The sequence below is a fragment of the Dromaius novaehollandiae genome, chromosome 12 (genome assembly GCF_036370855.1).
Source record: "Dromaius novaehollandiae isolate bDroNov1 chromosome 12, bDroNov1.hap1, whole genome shotgun sequence".
Classification (NCBI taxonomy): Eukaryota; Metazoa; Chordata; class Aves; order Casuariiformes; family Dromaiidae; genus Dromaius; species Dromaius novaehollandiae.
The window spans coordinates 26,381,713-26,402,604 of record NC_088109.1 but is presented as its reverse complement, the minus strand read 5'-3'; the positions used below and the strand labels follow the sequence as shown (position 1 = coordinate 26,402,604).

At 51.4% G+C, this 20,892-nt stretch overlaps 1 protein-coding gene across 3 annotated transcripts in view; it reads left to right on the top strand.

The window, feature by feature from the left end:
* The first annotated feature begins 9,911 nt into the window (after positions 1 to 9,911).
* The window catches only part of SRGAP3 (SLIT-ROBO Rho GTPase activating protein 3), a 137,750-nt gene continuing 126,769 nt past the window's right edge, over positions 9,912 to 20,892 (top strand). The window contains exon 1 of one of the 3 annotated variants that reach the window (XM_064519249.1): positions 9,912 to 10,265. In XM_064519249.1, coding sequence (XP_064375319.1) covers positions 10,199 to 10,265 — 67 coding nt within the window. In that variant the 5' untranslated portion in view covers positions 9,912 to 10,198. The remainder of the gene's footprint in view (positions 10,266 to 20,892) is intronic. The other 2 variants (XM_064519247.1, XM_064519250.1) reach the window with 2 other exon arrangements.

Sequence of the window (20,892 nt, the reverse complement as noted above, 5' to 3'; positions counted from 1 at the left end):
TACGTGCACAAGGTAATGTAGTCTAGGGGTGGTTAATTTTGTTGCATACAATGGGAATGTGTGCAGTGACCATCAAAACCAGGTCCTAGGTGTACTGCTGCAGCTGGCCTAAGGGGGAGGTGGTGAAACTGGATGGAAGGGGGATGGAGAAACGGAGACCAGGTGTGATCTAAATTAATTGCAGACAATAAGTAGTAGTGACCCAAATGTCAGAAAAACAAGTTAGTGCCCAACAGCCACTGACATGTTAGAGTGTTTCTCTGATTTCGGTTGGACTCCAATTCATACAGTTTTGAAAGGTTTGCTTTATGGAATTAGCCCAGAAAATACTGTCTGCTTTCCCATGTCCTGTCTTCATGAGCTACTGTGCTGTCTGTATCATCTGGAAAGAAAGTGGTAGGAAAAGCTGCTTTTTATTTATAGGATGCATAGTCACAAGCAGTCCTAATCTGCAAGGTGTAGAGCCACCAGTGATATAAATGGAGCAAGAAATAGCTGCATCTTGCAAGTGACAAAAATGGGCTTCATCCTACAAAAGAAAACTGCTATCACATAACCTACAGATGGGAGTTGAAAACATATGGTTCTTTGTATGATAGGCTTAATATCTGCAGGATCTGGCCTTGTATCTGTAGCCATTGATATTGCTAAGATCTGATTGATTGTTCATAAACAGTAATTCAGCGATGATAAAAAGACATTGTTAAAAGAGCAGCGAGCTCCTCCTCTAGTGCAAGTTCTTTTTTTGGTCTGTTGCTACAGCAACTCTGTACTAAGAACAAAGATGACAGCAAGATATTAAATTCTGCACAACTCAATTGACTCTAGATTTGCCTTCTTTTTTCCCTTCAGTAACTGAATCCTACTCCACTAATTGCGTTAGATTTTAGACAGAAATCATGCCTTTCTGTAGCAAGAATTCCTATATTGCTTTTCCCCCCTTCACCTTAGAACCTAATTAAATCATATTAACTTACTTAAATCCAGTGGGTGATTATAAATGTTGGATTTCTTGGATTTATTTCTTTTAAATGTCAACATTGTGTATTTTAAGCCACAGCTAGTATTCTGTACCAAAATCCCCAAAGCCTTAATATTCTTTAAGAAAGAAACAAACAGTTTTTGGCAAATTCATTTTTGGCAAAGTTCAATCAATGCCAATGGCATAAATCAAAAATGTGTAATCAAAATTACTGTAATAGAGGTCATCTGAATTTATGAATGTTAAAATTGTTTTTTAAAGGAATACTGCATTTTGGTTCTGTTTTCTCCCCCCAATCTTGAACTGTTGTAGAGTGGGCTGCTAGCAGGCTATTGCATCTGTATCTCTGGCTTCGCTTGTGCACGTGCAAGAGTACCACCTTACAGTAGAATACAATTCGAGAAATGACCCATATAGTCTTTGATGGAACTGTCATCTTCATAGTCCCCAAACTTGACTGTCTGAGGCAAAGAACTTCTACATGGAGACAGCTAAAGTTGAAACTTTGGAGCAAACGTGTTCTGTCACCCTCAACTTGAGTCCCTGTTGTCTGTGTGCACATCTCGCAGAGGACTCTTCTCAGGCCAGGGTTAATTGTCTGCTCTTCACCGTGGCAAATGGGTGCAAAGAAAGAAAAGGACGAGACAAAATTTACCGTGCTACCAAAACTGTGATGGACTCCTGGGAGCTGGTAAGCAGCAGAGAGCAGCAGTCCCTGGGCTAGGCAAGGCCAGGTTACATCAGTTTGTACCCAGGCCTTGAACACCGCGGGAGGCCAGGCCAGCACGTGGAGCATCTGTGCCACGCGGCAGGCGAGTGGATGGCTCCAGCCAGCGCAGGACCGCTCTGCCGGGCCGACCTCTTTCGCTTGGGAATGCAGGGTGCAGGAAATCTTCACTCCTTGGAAAGTGGGAGAAGAGGGGAAAATGGAGATGAAGAACAATGACATAAGGAGGGAGGAGTTTGGCTGTAGCACGTTAAATATAACATATTTAGCTTTCCTTTTAAATAGCTGGAATACAAATAACAGTACAGCCTTGTCAGCTTCAGACTCAGCACGGCTTGTATAGCAGTGACAAGCCAGTGTCACTGCGGTTTCAGTACAAGATTGCATCTAAGGAAGAAGAGCAGCAGAAGGAACTAGAAACAAAGTTCCTGCTATCTCTTGTCCCTGAAAGGTGTTGTGCAAAAGCATGTAGTAGGAGGGTGAAGTGGTATAGGGCAAAGGGCTGCAACCTGTCCTATGGATAGGACTTAAGTAGCTACTTGGATTTCAGATGCACACCTTGGATATTAATATGCAAATAATTATACAGATGATGCGTCCTTCCTAAAAAGCCTGGGAAAATAGACCCTCTCCTCTTTTTTAGGGGCAGCTGTAAATATTCCACCCAGTGAGGAAGGATGTAGATTGTTTTGAATGTTTCCATGCTGAAGAAACATATCTTCAGTCACCTTTTGTTATTCTCCCAACTCCTCTATACTCAATGCAATCAAAATTGGCATTGGTGTATCCATTTCTTTGAAGAACAAACTATGCAGGCACAAACAGAATCTGCAGATCACAGCACAGGAATGAAAGTGTACCTCTGATCGTATGGCCTTTTTATCTCCCTAAGGAAATAAGATGTAACAGATCTTTAACAGGAAGCTGTTAGCAAGAGGCATTTCACAATTGCTTAAGCAACATGCGGTGCAACCTTGGCCTTGTATAGTTACGCCGAATTCTGAATAGATTGTGACCCAAATGCCTTTTACAGGAGAATTACAATTCTCCTGTATATCATAATTCTGCTACTGGAAAGAATTACAATTGCTAAGTTGTTTACCAAATGCCTTATGTTTTTAGTATAAAGTAAAAATTCTCCCTTACTTGTACTGACTTGAATTATTGGCCAATGTGATGCTAAATTCTACCGTTACTCTACAAAGGTCTGAAAATGATATCCGTGAAAAGGAAAGGTACTCAGATGGACTCATATTTTTAAAATTCCGTTTTTCTTCTCTGAACATTAATGTTTTCAAAGATACTACTCTCATATTTTTGAAGATATTATTCTACTTATGGTTGAGCTGTTGGAAATGCGAAGGGAAAAAAAAAAACTTCTGGGATGCTTTACCTGAAGATCACCACACTGGCTCCCAAACTGCATCCTCCTAAGCAAACTCTGAGGCAAAGAAGCCTTTCCAAAGAGTTCCCAGCAAGAACATGCTTTTTGCTGGCAGACATTAATGGAGGTAGAACACAACCTGGAGAAGAAATGGTGGAACCTGTTTATAGCAGGTTTGTTATTGTAGAAATGTTGTTTGGTGTTGTCTTTAGCAGATCACTTTTCAAAAGATTCCCATCACTGCTAATATGTTGGCTCAGGGCCACCATCCTGGGACCCATGGAGGACCCTGGCACAAACAGACTTTGACTCCACCACCAGTTTCACTGCTATGCCTAGTGCTGAACACTGCTCCCACGACAGCTAAAGGTCAGCTCATTTTATTTTCCTGGAACTGTATTGGCAAACTGCTTAGTGTAAAGAAAGCTGAAGATACAAGTGATAGCAACTTACTAGTTTGGCTTCTGGTTCCTTTTTTCCCCCCCTTAAAATTGCAGCTTTTCTTTAATTATCGCTCCATGGGGGCTGCGCTCTACCATGCCGCCAGCCAGGGACTGTAATGCAGCAGTTACCATCACTCAGACAGGTTTGGAGTGTTGTGCTGCTGTTTGTGGGATGGCTGGAAAGGGCTAGTTCCAGTTTCCTGGAGGGAATGGGAAAGAGAAGCTATGTCTAGAGTCAGAGTTTTAGCCAGCGATGCAAATCCGAAGTGTAGTAGCCAGAGTATCGAGATCCTGCTGCAGTTGCAATATGAAACATAAGGAGAAAGGGGGCTGCCTTTTTTTTAATCTGCTCCCTAGTTTGTTATTCCCGCTCTACATCCCCAGACACTGGAGTCATTGCAAAAAACTGTATCAGTACAGTGCTAGAGAAATCCAACACACTTTTCATCTGGGCATCTCAAATGGCTCAAGAATGTCTTAAGCCTTGCAGCCTCTGAGAGTTTTCACATAGAGAACTTGAGACATAAAGAAATCAGGAGTTTGTCTGAATTTTACTTATGCTTGTAGTTACTTTGGGCACGAAGGCAGGATAGGTCGATATAGCTGTGCAAGTGTCGAGTTGCAAAGGCACTTCACTGCACGCACGAAGGGCACAGAAAGAGAACTAGGTCTTTTACTCGTTAAGGGAACTAGATAACAGAACTCTGCTGGCAGAAAAGAACGTGCAGTGTCCACAAAACACTGTAAACAACTGCCATATTACAGATCTCCAACCAGTTTGTTTTTACGTTGGGAAATGTGTATGTGAAAGTCTTTTCCCAGCAGTTCAGCTCTGTTAGGGCCCTGCAAATACACCCAGGGTAGACGTGCCGTTAGGGCTGGGTTCTTACTCCCTTGTTCAGAGTTCGTGGGTTTTATTCCACAGATGATCCCACGGAAGCTGAGGGCTCTTTCCTGCATTAGCAGCAGAATCCAAGTCTGCTGTTCTCAGCAGCTTGTGGCAGGTGACATGAGCCCCCCAGCTCTGTTAAACCAAGGGGTGGAGTAGGGAGGTCTCAGTCTCGAAGGTCTCACCAAGGCAGAAAGCGCAAGGAGGATTTGGGGTCACTCCGTGTGAACTGCCTTTCTCTGGGACAGGTAACTGGCAGCAATGCTACAAATGTTGGAGTTTGCCTGAAGAAGTGAGGGGTTTTAACAAGTCGCTCCATGTCTGTGTCAGCTGAGGCTCGACGTGCCCATCCAACCCGTCTCGGAGCCTCACCGCCGCCGGAGCTGGTACGAGCAGGGGTCTGCCCGGCTTGGAGCAGCGGTACGTGTGTATCTCTGTGAACAGCGTTTGCACGCTGTTCTGAGGCAACTCTATGTGTGTTAAGCGTTTCATGAAACACTTACAGTCTGGAGCTGGGAACAAAGAGTGCAAGACAGCTTCTGCCTAAAGAATTTTCCTTAATTTAGGAACTGCTTTAAGCAAACATTACCTCTGCTCCCTGAGCACACACAAGGCTACTGCCCTGGAAATAATCTGCATTAGCCTTACTGGAGTGACCACGTTGCCATAGTTACTGTTGGTTTCTCCGTACCTCAAGCTTGAAGTATTTATTATGATTAAATCCCATCCCATCCCATGCTTCATTTAAAAATTCCGTGTTGAAAGCAAATTATAATGTAATCCTTCCTTTAAAAAACTGTTTTAAGCAGAAATTGCACAAATGATCTTAGACTCTGATATTTAGTAAAGATCATTAATTTGTGATGGGATTATTTTTCTTCAGACATTGCTGCTTCTTTATTTTTAGTGATATCTGAATAGCGGAAAATCTTGATGCTATTATATAATTTTGTTTGCTTTCCTTTTTTTTCTTTCTCAACATTGTAGCACAGACTATTTTGATCAAGGATGTTTAACATCCTCAGATACCAAATTTTGACCGCAGAGAGCACCATGCGTGTTTGAACTAATCTGGCAAGAAAATCCAAACCTGTCCTGTGACACAGCTTGTTATCAGAGGATTTTGGTACTTACCCTCCTCATATCTCTGAATGTTCAAAGGAAAAGTAACTGCAACTGGGATGAATCTATTTAAAAAAATGGCCCTTCTTTTTGTTTTTTAGAGGAGAGATAGTTGACTCTTTTTGCCTGTAAATCCAGTTTTCCAAGGAATGATTGACTGATTGATATCAGTTCTGCCCCCTTAAAGGATCCGGCCACTTTTGCTCTCAGATACCGGTAAATATCGTTCTTGTTCATGTGGCAGCTGTGTGCAGCAGTAATGATGTAGCAAGAGAAAAGGTTTCAGGTTTGATTACCAGTCCTCTAGGAGCAGGTGTGCAAAAACCTACGACTGAAGTTTTGGGGCAGAGATCTGGGAAAGAGTGGCTGTTCCACAGAGGAAGCATAATACAGCCGTTTACTTCTACAGAGTTATTATGCACACGGTTGTGTGAGGAGGTGGTGCCATATTAAGATGCTGCTAGCCTGATTTTTGAATGAAGAGGCCAGGAGCTGCGAGCAGAGCAGTGCACCCGTGAGTTAGGTCATCCCAAGTGCTAGTAAACTCCTCCTATCATATCACTCCATTATCGGTTAAGATATATACCACGCCTACAAGTGAAAAAACGCCCCAAACAAACCCTAGTTTGACATGTGCTAGAGCATTCTTAATTTATTCATTTTTCCAGAACTATTTATGTTATCTCTCTGCCAGACTCCAGTGGCATTAAGGACCCAACCACACCGGCCTTCGTTTCAAAGGAAGCCAGAAATGGAAATCTCTGTATTTTAAAAGCCTGTAATTGTTGTGCAATGTTATGCAGCTTTCCTTGCTTTGGGAAATTAAAAACCATTGCTTTGTACAACAGATCTTCTTTCACTTCCTAAGGGCACTTTGTCCAGAGCCTTCATATCCCTGGAAGGGGGATTCGTTGACACCCCACAGTCTCTTTCGGCATCCCCTTTCCAACCCCGCTCCAAGCAAAACTCTGGGCTTTCTGTTTCTCGCCACAACCCTAAGCCTGGGTGGACTTACGTGAGGCACCTCAGGCTTCCTTGGCAGGTAATGCAGCAGTTTGTTGCTCACGAAAAGCCAGGTTTCTGCTCGTCCTTGGGTAACATCAAAGCCAACCTTGTGCGCTGGTGCATGGCGGGGGGGAGTGGGGCAGGAGGGGTCTCCGTCCCCGCACGTGCCGCTCTGCACGCGGTCAGGCGGGTCGTGGGCTGAACCGCTGACGGATCTCGTGTAGCCTGAACTGCAGGGGACCGCGGCAGGGCTGCCACCCGCCTGGCAAAATGGGGGTGGTTGTTCTGCTTTCTCACCACAGTCCCTCTGCCAAAAGCTGAGTTTTTATGCAGAGCAAGATTTACTCCCTAATTTGTGCTTTTGGAGCAGTAGCTAATGCTCAGTCTGAACGGTGCAGCGAAGCACTGTATTAATGGAGAGGTTCTCTGTAACAGACTGAGGTTTATCCCCAGAACTTTTTGTTTGATAGGTGATTTATTATGGTCTGTAGAATGCCTGAGACACTCTCATTTCTTCCTTTCTTCAATTACAATATCTTAGTATTTTTTCTCTTTGTATCTGCATCTTAACACCTTGGAATCAGCTCTTGACTCTGCTCATCTTTCTCTTCTCTTAAGGTCCCTTCCACCTCTGAGTTTATGGACAGAATCCCTCTAGGAAAAAGAAAAAGAAGCTTTCCATGTTCCCATTTTGTACAAGCTTGTGCTATCTGTCTAGTTTCATTTATCACAATCACTATGAACTTACCAGACCTCTGACCTCTTCCATTTCCCTCATGTCAGCTCTTACACCACCCCTCAAGAGTCCCTCACCTGACCTAAGCAAAATGCTGGGCGAGTTCCTCTTCCAGCCACCTCTCTGCACGCAGCATTTTGGCTCATTCCTATCTGGCTTCTGCATCTTCCATAACCGTGAGTCCGTCCTATTAAATGATAATGTGTCTTACTGCCAGTTGGCTTATTTTTCCGTTTCCACTCTGCTCAAGGCTGTGAAACTGCTCAAACCAAGCTGACTTTTGTGTCAAACCAAGCTAGATTTTATGTCGAAATGTCCTTGACACGCGATGTCAGGGATATCGATGACTAACGCAGATCCAACGGAGAGAGGCAGGGCCAGCACGCTCCCTGCACTGCCGACGGTTTACAGCCAGTGGATGGACCATTTAGAGCGGGCTTAACTCCCTGGCTCCCCCATCCCAAATTAATAGCTGGTTTTCCCTTTTTCTTTAATCTCAGTTCAGTGATTGCTGTTTTTCCTTCTAGATGTCTCAGCTGTCCTTAGGACTTCACTGGTGCTTTCCAGATCTCCCCTCACCTTCCTCGCCAGGGCAAGGGTGTAGGTCCTGAGTCTCCTGTGCATCCTTGCAGCACTTCCCCAGGATTATTCCCAGCCTCCTCCTTTCTTCACTTACTTCCTCCTGCCTCCTCTGTGCTGACAGCACCCAGCTTTCCCCTTTCCAGATCCTTCACTCCCACCCTTCTCCCCCATTGCCTTCCTCAGTTCATCCAGCGCTCGCTGGAGCCAGGGGAGACCGTGGCAGCTCGGGCATCGGCCCGTGCTCGGCAGGCCGCCCCTTCCCTCGGCAGCGCTCTGTCTGCCGCGCTTTGGGCCTCAGCGCGGCCCTGCAAGTCCGGAGCGCTCCTCTGTGCCGCCCGCTAGGGCTAGGTAAATTATTTGTTTAATAATAAGGCTTCACTTATTTTTTGTAAGCTGGCAGAATAACTGTGAATCATCAAATCTCCCTGAATTCGCTCCACACAAGACACCAACAAAAGGGTCCATTGTGCGGAGTGGTAACCCGAGTTCAGCTGGGGCTGGACAGAGATGGCACAGCGGGTCCGGCTGCATACGCAGGCACTGCAGCACGAGCAACGGCGTGCGCAATTCTGAAAACTCGCTGCTGGCAAAAGTGTGACACAGCGTGCAACTACTCCTTCTTGCTTAAACGGAAAACCCCTAAAAAAGAGCCTTAAATAGAACTGGTTTGGTTTGCAGTCTTGCTCTCTGGACCCCCACACTTTTGAACCACCAGAAGGGAAAATATAATGCTAGAGAGCAAGGTTTTGAGTGGGAGGCTCTAAGAAAATCACAGGCAGCGTACTGGCACTTGGGAAGGCCGGCCCAAACAGCAGGGCTTTAACAGTGCAGCCTTGTCTGTCATGCATTTGCAAAATGTGGTTTGCCTAAAAAAGATGCATTTCAGCACACACCAAGGAAACGGGGCAAGGGGCTAATTTTATGGTGGTTTAACAGAAGGGAGAACAAACTTAGACTTCCACCAGTTGCCCTGCAGGTGCACTGTGCTGTGCTGCTCTGTCGTGACTATCAAACACAGTTTCTCTCCCGGAAAGGCGCCTTTAGGTGCGCCCGCCACTGCAGAACTGGAGTGCTGACCTCACTGCCAGGCTTAGCAGAGCAGGTGCTTTTCTGGTTTGTTGCTCTGAAGAAAAGGATTTGCTGCGTTTGGGGACCTGGAACATCCTTGACGCAGTTTTAAAAGAGCAGGTAGAAGATACTACGGCTGGAGCTGAACAGCCTTTGCATTAAAGTATCTAGCAAACCTCTTTTATTCTGCTAATTTTTATTATTGCTTGCCGCGCGGATACAGCTCAGGCGTGCCGTACGGGTGAGCGGGAGCGTGGCGGGCCGTGGGGACGCTGATCCGCGCCGCGGAGCTTCGGACGTGACCGCACGCGCTGGCTTCAGCGGTGCCACCCGGCAAGTCACCTAACCTGGAGGCCTCCGCTGCCAGCTATTTATTTTTAATCCCGTGACATTTAACACCTTTGCCCTGGAGGAACGGCCTGTGCACCCGCGTGCTTCCGTGACGGTGGAAGCTTGCTAGTTTTACGCCTTTAGGCGTTCAGCCTCCGTAGCTGTGAAACGCAGCTCCCGGGAAGCTGAGGAACACGGGCACGACCCCAAACGCAGTGTGTGGGGAGGCCGGTGGTTTCCGAGCGGCTCGGGGTGGCGGTGCTCCGCCTGCGCCGGGGGGAACCGCCGCGCCCGGGGCCGGGGCGGGGGGGGGGGGCAGAGGGCTCTGGCGCTCGTTAGTTAAGGAACGCAGCTGGCCCAGGCGCCGGCCGCCCCGGGGCCTGCGCAGCAGACGGGCCGCGGGCGAGGCTGCGGGCGGAGAGGGCGGCGGGGCAGCCACAGGCCGCGGCCCCGCCCTGGCGGCTCGGCGGGCCGCGCGGGTTCCGGGTCCTCCCGGCGCGGGGGCGGGGGCGGGGGCGGCGCAGGTGCGGCCGGGCCGCGCGGGGAGGAGGGCGGGGAGGGCGGGGAGGGCGCGGGGAGGAGGGCGGGGAGGCGCGGCAGCCCCCGCCCCCGGCAGCGCAGCGCGGCGCAGCGCGGCAGCCCGTCAGGGACGGCGGGGGGAGGGGAGGGGAGCGGGCGGCCCCGCCCCTCCCCGCAACCTGAGGCGGGAGCGCCGCCAGCAGCGCGGCTCCTCTGCGCTCCTCTCCGCTCCTCCGCTCCGCTCCGCTCCGCTCCTCTCGGCTCCGCTCCCGCCGAGGCCGGGCGCGGCTGGCCCGCGGCTGCGCGGCGCGGCGGCCCCGGCGCCGCCAATGACGGGAGCGGCTGCGGCGAGCGGGGCTGCGGGGCCGGGGGCGGCGGCGGCGGCGCGGCGCTGAGCGGCGGCGGCGGAAGATGTCCTCCCAGGGCAGGTTCAAGAAGGACAAGGAGATCATCGCCGAGTACGAGGCGCAGGTGAAGGGTGAGTGAGCGGCGCGGCGCGGCGGGCGCTGCATTGCGGCGCGGGGCCGCTTTGTGCGCGGGGCTCTGCCCGCCGCCCCCCGCCCGGGCGCCGCGGAGCCCCCTCGCAACGAGCCCCCTCGCAACGAGCCCCCTCGCAACGAGCCCCCTCGCGCAGCTTCCGAGCCGCGGCCGCGCTGCAGCGGCACCCGCGCCGGGGCCACCCCGGTTCCTCCCGTCCGGGGCTGCTCGTGCAGGCGCCGCAGGAAGGGCAAATCGGGGGAAAAATTGCCGCGTTTGCCTGGCTCCGCACAAAGTTCTGCTGCGTTGGGTCCCCGCGCGGCGAGGCCTCGGTCACCTCACGCAAGGGTCTTGGCCGCGCGTGGAGCCCGGCGGCTTCGGGGGCAAGGACCGCTCCTGCGGGGCCCTCGAAAGCAAGCCCCTTTACTTCCGAGCGTCACAGTAAAACGTGGTTAAAGGCTACGTCTGTTGAGGCTGCTGAGTGTCAAATGCCTGGCTCCAGATTCGTTTTCATTGCGACCAGACTTGCTGTGGAAAAGCTGATACCCTCTGAAACATCGTTGCTGGTCCTGTTGCCTAGTTAAAGCAGCTATGTTAATGTGTGCGCAATCAGACACCAAAAACTGATGTGCCTGTAGCTTTATCCCTGTTGCAAAAAGTGTTTTTTAGCATCGGTATCAAACGGTTTTAACCAGTATTTTTGGATGGCCCATAATTTTGTAGGTAGCTTCTCAATTTGTAAACGCTGCACCTTATCGGAAGGATTTGTAGTTCGGTTAGTTGGTGGCAAACAATTCCTTTACCCCCTTCCTAATTTAAGTTGCGTGACTGGTACTTAATGCCTTTTCATTAACTTGCCCCTTCTTTCCCCCACAACTGCATACAACTGCCTTCCCTCTCCCTTCATGGCTGTTTGGCTTATACAGGTGCGCATTCACCGTTTTGTTGTGTAAATCTCTGGTTAAAGCAGACTTTTCTGTAACGGAGCTGTGAACACACAGACTGAACAACTTTCTGTTCCCCAGAGGTCACTTCGTGTGCCGAACCTCGAGCCCCGCTCAGCCCCGTCTCCTCTTCCCGTACGTCACTTTGGAGAACTGGCTGCCCAAACGCCACGGTGCGATGCCAGACGGGAGGATTTTGGGGAAGGGGCCGTCGCTTGGTTTGGTGCCATTGTTTACTTCCTTGCGTCTCCGTCTTTTGTAGCTGGCTTTGAGGAATGATGCAACAGTCACAACATATTCCGCTCGGTGCCAATTACCTTTCTTCTCGTGTGTAATTTGGGCAAATTGATGTTATTGCACCCTGCAGTTAAGCGGATGAAATATTCTTTTAGCCGGCAGGATTGCTCTGTTTTGCGGAGGGGGCTGCGTTTATTCTGGGTCGTCTCTGAAGACGACCTGGGCCGGACGTGGTTGCTACTTCTCACACCCTCTGGGCTGTGGGAGGGCCGCCGAAGGGGAGGACTGGGTCTGATCTGCTCCAAAGAGCTTTGCTGCAGGCGTCTCCAGTAGTTTTTGTTGTTGTTGTTTGTGACTGTTTGGAAATACTCGCTTGCCGTGATCATTCTTGGCCTGGCTTCTGCAGCCTCATGGTTTCCGTATGCTGGATCGCTCACGCTGTGTTGCGAGGGTGGTTCGTTTCCAAGCAGCTATCGCGTTTTGGGCCGCTCTCCTGGACAGCAGCAGCGCAGAGCTCGCTCGTGGAACCGTGATGATTTTCCTGGTGCTGTTCCCTGCCGAGTTGCATCTCCAGAAGTACCCGCTCTGATTTCGGGGTACCGGGTCTGTATTTTAATCCGACTGAAGGTTACTTCAGATCTGGCTGAAGGCTGCCAGTGGGAAAGGGGAAGGAGGCTGTTGAGGAGAGCGCCCAAGGGCACCGGAGAGCAGCGCTGTGAAGTCCGGGGGGGAGGAACGGGAGCGCTACTGAAGATGCGGCGTAGTCTCGCGTTAGCCTCCGCTTGGCAGATGGGCCGCGGCGCTCGTGGGCTCTCGCCTTGACAGCCGTGACCTCGCGTTGTCACCTCCCTGCAGGGATCGGCGGTTCTGCCCTCGTCACGTCGCTAAGCTGTCAGATTGGAGATAAAAATCTAACTCTGCAGAAATCGATGCAGAGTTCTGTTGCAGCCAGCGTTGTCTCGTTAAGCGGAGTGGAAGCCGCTGTAGCTGGGCGGGAGCGTTTAGTTAGGTGCCTTTGGCCGGTTCTTGGGCACCGGGGCCCGGGAGGGACCGGCTGCTGGAAGGAGCCGTGCGGGGAGGGAGCTGGGGTCCTGCTTGGACAAGAGCATCCTCCGTGCTGGCTCGTGTGCCTTGCACGCAAGCGTAACGCAACGGTGTGTTCTTGATGTCAGCAAAAGGTGACCTGTGGAGAAGGCTTGTCATCGTCCAGATCCTCTACCGAGGCTGCGGTGGCAACCCAAAACACCCAGTTCCGCTTCTGCTTTCCTTGTTGTAACGTCTGCTGTCTTTTGCCTCGATTGAGGTACTTCATGTCGGCCGCCTCATTACCACGGATACCCTTTTTGTTCTCTTCGTGGGTTTAATCATTATTCTATTCTTATCTAAACCCATGCTACGCTAGTGAAGGATTTGGATCCCCAAATCTCCAGAGAATGACTAAAATGGAAAAGAAATAACGAGAGAAAAAAGGAGGAGTGAGGGTGAAAGAGACTAATGGAAACAAAATGTTGGCGCAGAGCAGCTGACATATGAGGATGATAAAAGATGAAAATTAGAAGAAGTGAGGTCTGGGTGGAGGCTGGGGCTGGCTCTGAGGGCAGCTCGGCAGAGCGTTCCCCCGACGCGGTCAAGGAAAAGCAGGGAAACCCCGCGTGCTAATTCCAGGTGACACATCGACGTGGTAGAGATGGAGGTAGTTCACAGCGGAGGCTTGTTTAAAATTCTGCCCCTACAATTTCTGTTGCTTTTAGCACGGAGAGAGTGAGGACTGACATGTACTGCTTCAGTCTCTTGCAGAGGAAGTTTTTAAGACATGTGATGCTATGTTAAGTGATAACCTCCTTGTTCGATGCGTCAGGTCCAGGATAAAGAGCACCTAGATTCTGTCTCTTAATCCATTAGGAAGATGGGGGCAACTAAACTGAAAAAAGGCACGTCCATGGGGTTGAAGAAACCATCACTTCATTGCATCTGATATCAAAAATGAGAACCACTTATTTCTGCAACAGTGTGTGTGATTTCAGGTAGATCCCGGGTGAGTAGATACATCTTTTAATACAGTAGCTGTTTCAGTGGTTTGTATGCAAAAAACGAAAGTTGCAATTATCTGGGAAAGGAAAAAGGGGTCAATGTGAAAATACTGAAGGTACCTTGATGGGACAGATATTATTCCAATATAACAAATCACGGGAGAGCTAAGAGAAGTAAAGTGAGAATATTTATCAGGAAAAAACCCCCACGCTTGCTGAAAAGGAAGAGTGGCAAGAGGAAGAAAGTGAAATTTAGCAAGAACTTTAGTTAGAGTTTAAACTCAACCCAAAACTACACACTTCTATTATTGAAGCTGCCGGGGAATTTTCCGCAGGATCCAGCCCAGACGGCGGCGTGCGGGAAGCTGAAGAAGAACCGAAACTGCGGGGCTGCGGCGGCGGTGCCCAGGGCCCGGGAGGAGGTCGCGGCGGTCGGAGATGCTCGCGGTGGTGGCCGGCCTGGTCACTGGGGACGCGGAGGGGCGTCGCGCTGCACGGGGATCGCGCAGCAGTGCCCGAAGCGCGTGAAAACCGGAGTCGTGCAAGCATCACAAGTGGAGCCTGGGAGCCAGCTAAGGGATAACGGCGCGAAAAAAAAGTGTTATTTAGACTAACTATTAGGGAAGTCTTGCTAAAAACCTGCTTGCTCAGGCTACTGAAGAGCATAGCGAAGGCCCCGGGTACTTGGGAGACGGCGTGCCAGTGACAGGAGTGCAAGACCTGAGCCCTGTCGCCGACCTCGTGTGCCTTGGGCACATCGGTGCCCGTGAAAGTCCATGTGTTCACAGTTCGCATGGGGATTGTATGTCTGGTGTAAGGTGAATTAACCAGTGAGTAACCTCTATGCACAGGGGTGATTTATCAGCCCTCTCTGGAGAACGGCATCTGCTGTGCTCGTGGTGGGAAGGAGTCATCCTGGAAGTGCTCAGGGAAGATAAGGGTGTATGCAGGGTGTGTGTGTGTGTGTGTGTGTGCACGGCTGTGCTCGTGGTGGGAAGGAGTCATCCTGGAAGTGCTCAGGGAAGATAAGGGTGTGTGCAGGGCGTGTGTGTGTGTGTGTGTGCACGCACGGCTGTGCTCGTGGTGGGAAGGAGTCATCCTGGAAGTGCTCAGGGAAGATAAGGGTGTGTGCAGGGCGTGTGTGTGTGCGTGCACGGCGTGCGCGTGACGCTCGTGCGGTACGGCGGCCGTCGCGTGAAGGGGCTCCAGCTGGGTGCCGTCGAGAGGAGGCCTGGGACGGGGCTGATAGCGCAGGGTGCTGCTACGTGGTGGTGGTGCGGTGCCCGAGGCTTTGGACTGGTGCCTCCTCATTTTTAAGCGTGGAAGTATCTAACCGTCGCTGTCTGGGCGGCTGCTGCAGGCTGCCCGTCCTTGCAGCTGGCTGTCCGCAGCGTTTGCCATCCGTCTGCTCACGAGGACCGTTCTCGTTCGCCTCTCCCGATGCCCTTGCTGCTGGCGGGCGTGTTCCCGCGGTGCGGCCTCTCCCGTCACTCATCGTGTCGGGGGTCCTTCCTTCCCCTTCTGCTGCTGACCTGCGTCCTTCTCCGGCTGTCCGAGGACAGGGCTGGCAACAGAGGCTTGCTTGATGGCACCAAAAATATACCTTTCAGAAGGCAGGTTTTCTTTTTGTCTGTGTTAATTAGCAGATAGGAATGGCTGCGTTAAAAATAGATGCCCAGAAAGATGTAGTCACACATTTACACCTGCTACCTTAGAGCCGCTTGTAGCGTATGGTAGATCCTTGGACGCACAGTTTAAAGCCAGTGTTTTCAGACATACGACCTTAATTGGTATTTGGCCAGAAAGATGGATAAATCTTTTTTTTCCTCATTACTGTCAAGTGCCTGATTTGTTGTTTTAAATGCAGCAAAACTAGCCAGTTCTAATTATGTAGAGGCAACCATTTGTGAGCATTATAAATCTTGGAGAAAATTGGGCATCCTGCTGATTGGCTGTTTAATTTCATATCGCTTCCCGAAGCTTTTGTTAACCCTGGCAAAACTCAGGTCGCTGTACGATTCCTGTAGTTACTGTTGGCGTGACGGCTGCTGCGAGTCCGTAGCACCTTGTCGTGTCGCGCGGCCGGCCGGGGAAAGCGTCCCTCGCGGTGCGGTGGGCAGGGGTCTTTCACTGCTGCATAGTGTCAAAGGCAGGATCTCTTCCACTTTAAGGACTCTTAGTTGCTGTATGAATTGGGAATAAAACTAGAGTTTTGGTGGCTTTAGTGCATGAAAATGTCTTCCCATTTTCATGGGGGGTCAGGTTAATTTATCAGTTAGTTTCATTCTACTTTCTCTGTCGTAGCGGCTGCATCCTTTCCTAGGTATCTATTCCTGTTCCCTGCTGATTGCCCTCTCCCCACTTTGGGAGGGAGAAATTTTAGGAATATTCCCATAGCAAACTATTTTCTGGGATTAGTGGTCTTCCGGAAGGAAAGCTCGGTTGCCCCTTGGAGGCATCTAGCCCTGAAACTTGACAGCCCATTTAATAAAATGAATCTGTGCAAAGGAGAGGAAAGTTTACCCCTGTGGGCAGGCCGATAGGTAATTGCTAAATACTTATCACAGAAACGGATATAAAATTTCCATTGGCTTGATTGTCTTGTTTTATAAATTCTGGGGAAGTCGGATCTGAGGGCCAGCTGGTGCCTTTGGCACAGCTCCTGGGCTGCGGAGGAGCCTTGCTGGTGGAGCTGTCTGCGGATAGCGGGACAGCAGAGCCCAGTGAATCTGGTACGGTGTCTAATGCTGGACTGCAGAATAAACACTCGATGTTGTTCGCTGTTCTGCTGATTCCTGTATAGATTTGTTTTTTTCGTTACCTGCCATTTATTCTGCATGTTTGTGTGTCTTTCTCACTGAGGTCTGATAGCACGGTCCTGACAGACGTATTTCACCCGAAGAGCCACGCTCGGGGACTGGGAGGGCCATGTGCGGAGAGGAGCAGAAAGAGGAGGACATACAAAGATTAATTGATACTCTCTAATGGAAACAAATTGAATCCATCAGAGAGGTTTCCTGTTAAGCTCACATGCGGAGCGCTTCTGCAGAGAGGCCAGGACGGTTCAGCCAAATCCGCAGGGCCTGGGAAGCAGCCGCCGTCAGCAGCCGCGTGCATTCGCTGGCGGGACGGGGCCGCAGGTGAGCACGGACGCGCCTCGGGACAGGCGAGAAGCGCGGCGCGCGTGCGTCCTCGGAAGCCTTGTGTCGGGATGCAAGCCTGCGCGTGCCTCCGGAACGGCGTGTGCACCCCACGGAGCAGCCTGGGCGGGAGCAGCGACGTGACACCTGGTTCTGCGGTAGGCACGGCTGTCCTCTGCCTGTGGCATCCTGTAATACGGACCGTAGAAGTTAACTTTGCGGAATCACCGTAGCTGAGGCTTCTTTTTAAAAGACTGCTAAATCCAAAGACTCTCTAAGCGTATGGCCTGATTTAAAAAAATGAGCTGAACGGAGGCCTAAAAGCCAGTGTACTGGCTTTCTAACAGAACATGGTTTAATCTAAGAAGAAAATAATGGCAATTGACACCATTAACGCATTTCTTCCTCGTAATACTCATCTTTGGTACTTGCTGTTTGAAGGTCTTAGAACAGACACACCACAGAGCGGAGGTGTCTGGTGGTGTGAAACAGAAAAACGCTGCTTTAGTTTTAGAGATGGAGAAACAGTCAGAAGAGCGGTTAGGTGACAAATAATGAACCTTCTGCAGAGCTCGCTGAGTCCAAGTCCTCGGCTTCTGCTCTCGGGCTGTGCTTCCTCTCCCTGCACCTTGTGACTTATTCGTAGAGCTCGGTTATGCGTGTGGACTCCGAGGTTGTGTTTCTCCTCCTTACCACGCGGGGAGGGAGGGAGGGAGGGGGATGCTGAAACACTGAGTTCAAAGCTGGTTAGCGCAACCTGACCGGCCAGAACGGGGCAGAAGCTGCGTTTAACAGAGCCGCGTTTTAAACCCTTGGGTTCACATGGAAGCATCTGTTAAAACAGGAGCGAGCAGCTACTCCCCGGGCTGCTGACCCTGGGGCAGAGCATGCACTTCAGACGAAAAGGCTGCAGACTCAGCAGCCGCCTCTTCCTTTCTCTCGATGCTCCTTGCCAGCCCAAGCGGAGGGGGACGCAGGGTTCCCCTTTCTGTATTTCTCAGCTTGTGCACCGCAGATGCGAGACAAACGGGCCTTTTCACACGTCATTTGGCTCCTCTTTTTTTTTTTTTTTTCCCCTTCACCTCAGGTTAAAGGAGAAAGCTCTTGTACTTACTTGGGGGTGCAGTTTAAATCATCACTGGCATTTCTCTTGGCCCTTTAAACTGGGGTTTGCTGACTTTTCTTTTGCTTGAGATCCCCGAGTTTGTGGTTTTGTGCTCCAGAATCGTTACCTGCGCAGGGAAATGCATTTATTGCTGTCAGGGTCGCTGCAGGCCCTGTTCTTCAGTACTAGAGATTTTTAGGGGGAATTAACCTGAGTTCTGGCCCGGCTGATAAAATGACTGTTGGCAGTACCAGGGAAGGCGACAGAGCTTCCCAGAAGAAGTGCAGCGCTGCGTTGAGATTGCCCTCCTCTGCCCTCTGGTCTTGAGGGGAAAAAACCCAGACTGCTCTCGTTCCTCTTCCGGCCCGAAGCGTTGCAGATCGTGAGATCCGTCCTAATAAGGTTTGCTGGAAATCCACCAAGCTTTCCCCAGCTTGCAGTTTTATATAAGCCCTCCCGCCCCTTTGCGCTGGGAGAGGCTGACCATGAAGCACCTGAGCGATCTGCCCCGTTGCGACGTGTCGGCGATGGACCTTTGGTGATGGGAGCTTGCTCCCACGTTGCAGTTCAGGCTGCCGGAGGGGCCCAAGGAGAAGGCTTCTGCTGCGCCCCTGGTCGCGGGGCTGGGGGGGGCTGCGGGATCGCACGGAGTTTGTGCACGGAAACCTTTTTTTTGGTCATCCAGCTGCCGCCGCTGCTGGGTGCGGATAGGAGGGACCTATTTCAAGGCAGGGAGCCTCGGAGGGGCTCTGGTCCCGGCACAGGGCCGTGCTGGTGACGCTAAGGTCTGGGATCGGATCGCCCTGCTGATCAGTTTCGGTTCAGGTTTTTCTCGTTCCGGTGACTAGTGCTGTTGTCTGACACATTTAAAAAAGATGAGATTCAGCTGTGTTTGGAGCTGCTGTGGTGAAGAGGTCTCCCTTGGGCTTTGCTCTGCTTGGAGGCCTGCTTTGTGTCCTCGAAGTCCTGCCTCTCACTGAAGCCCAGGGTGGGAGCGAGGAGGAGGGAGCGTGCACGCGCACGTGCCAAGCGCCCTGCCCTGAGCTGGGTCACCGGCTGCCGGCAGGTCACCGCAGCTCCGCTGCTTCTGCGCCAGCCACGCGCGGGGCCCCGCTCGCTCGGCCGTCCCTGACGGAAGGGCCTGGGCCGCAAGCGGCTGGATCGGGAGTGCTGTGCGCCGCTGCTGAGCGCAGCTGCCGGGAGCGGGTTGTCCTCGGGGAAGGTGCGTGACGTGGGAAGCTGCTGCTCTGGTTGCTTGCAGGAGCTGGAGTTCTGCAGCCTGCAGCGCTGCGAGGCCTCTACTTGGAGCCAGTGGCTGTTTCAAGAGGAAAAAAGGATATTTGACCTTTGCAAATCTAGCTGTTTTCTTGTTTAACAGCTATCGGGTGCTTCAGTGCAGTGGGCATTATTTATCAGTCTATCCATCTTCCTAATAATAGTGGAAACCTCTGACAACATTTATTCGTGGCCTGTAGCTAGTCCTGGTTCCAGGTGAGGAATTTTAGGGGCTGTAAGCGTCCAACCCCCAATACGCTTCATGTGCTTAACTGGTATTTATAAGCTCCGGCAAGGTGCAGTATTTTAAGTCCTGTGTGCAGAGTTTCAGCATCTGCCAGGAGCAGGATTTACTCCCCCATTCTGCTGGTCCACCGACGGTGGCAACCTCCCTCCCCCACCAGCCGAGCCGTTGTTTTTTTTCTTTCTTCTTTCCTTGCCTGCATTTGGCTTTGTTTCAATAGCTGTTTGTCAGGCTACCACCCACCGCAGCAACAGCAACCACCTCCTGAAATGCATTTACCAAGCTTTAGAGGCATTTATGCTCCTGACATGTGGCCAGTGACTGGGAGCTGGAATAAGTAGCACATGGCTTCGGTTCAGGGCTGGAGAAAGGAGTCATTACGTGTGGATGCACGTCGCGCGTTGCCGGTCTCTTGCAAACGCGGCATAAAATAATTTCCCCTTTCTTACAACCTGGGTGGCTATTGAATCCCAGAAGGGTTCTGCTGAGCTGCCGGCACATCTTCCTGTTTAAAAAAAAGGAGTATTTCTTACTAATAACGGTTGTGTGTGTTCGTCCCACCTCTGTGTGTTTTGCTGGTAGGCATCATAGCAGCGGGGAAGGGCACGGAGACGGGTAAACAGCGCTAGCCCACGCGGTAACGGTGGTGATAATCGCTTATACCTGCCGTTGACCCCCTTTAGCTCCCGTCTTTACCCCGTGCTCCCTCTCCGTGCCTGCACTTGTTGGGTGTAATTTAAGCTGTTCGCATCTCCGAGGACCTGACTTATAAACCGGTCTCTGAAAAACCAGCTGAGGATGGCTTTGGTGTCCCTCTTCTCACCTCCGAAAGCAGCTGCTGTGGCTGCCGCGCAGCACGTGACAACGTACGGCTTTGGGACGGGACGTGAAGAAGAGTGTCTGAATAAAGCTGCCGAGGGAGTTTACGTGGCCGTAGCGTTGTTCCCCCCCGGAAAGCTGCCGGCAGGATGCGGCTGGTGTGTTTCTCCGTGCCACGGTGCCGGGGGATCCCCAGCGACTGGGTGGTCAGCAGCTCGGTTTGGGAGTCCGCAGGAAAACCGGCACAGCAGCAGCGCGGCAGCCCGCGCGCCGTGCCGGGGAACGTGCAGCCTCTCGTTATCCGTGCCGGTCTCGACACCGTCCGAGTGTCGAGGAGGCAGCTGCTAGGATCCCCTCCCCGGCAGGGGCCGAGATGCTTTAAATCATCCTCTTTGGCTTAAATCATCCCCTTTGTTTTGGAAGCGAAGGTGTGCAGAAGGAGATGGTGTTAGCGTTCCAGTGCTGCAATTGCCGCTTGCGTCCTTGCGTTGCCTGGAAGGTGGGTCCAGTCGTGCGGGCGCAGCCTGGTCCGAGGTGGGAGCAGCGGCCGTGCCCCCGAGCCGCCGGCTCGCGCGGGAGGCGGCACTCGCGTGTGTGCTTGGGTGTCGCGTGTATTCCTTCTAGGATAGCTGACGGCAGGCTGGCGTTGGGGGAGATCCTCCATGACGGCGTTGGGCCCGGCAGGCTGTTAGTCTGGGGCTGGAGAGCCTGCGAAACCCACAGGACATCTCTGCGTCCAGCAGTCTCGGAAAAGAATTTGCATCTGAGCCCGTTGCTCTTCTTTCTTTCAGAGTTGAGGAATAGCTTTGAAGAAAAAAGAGGTTTCTTCTTTTC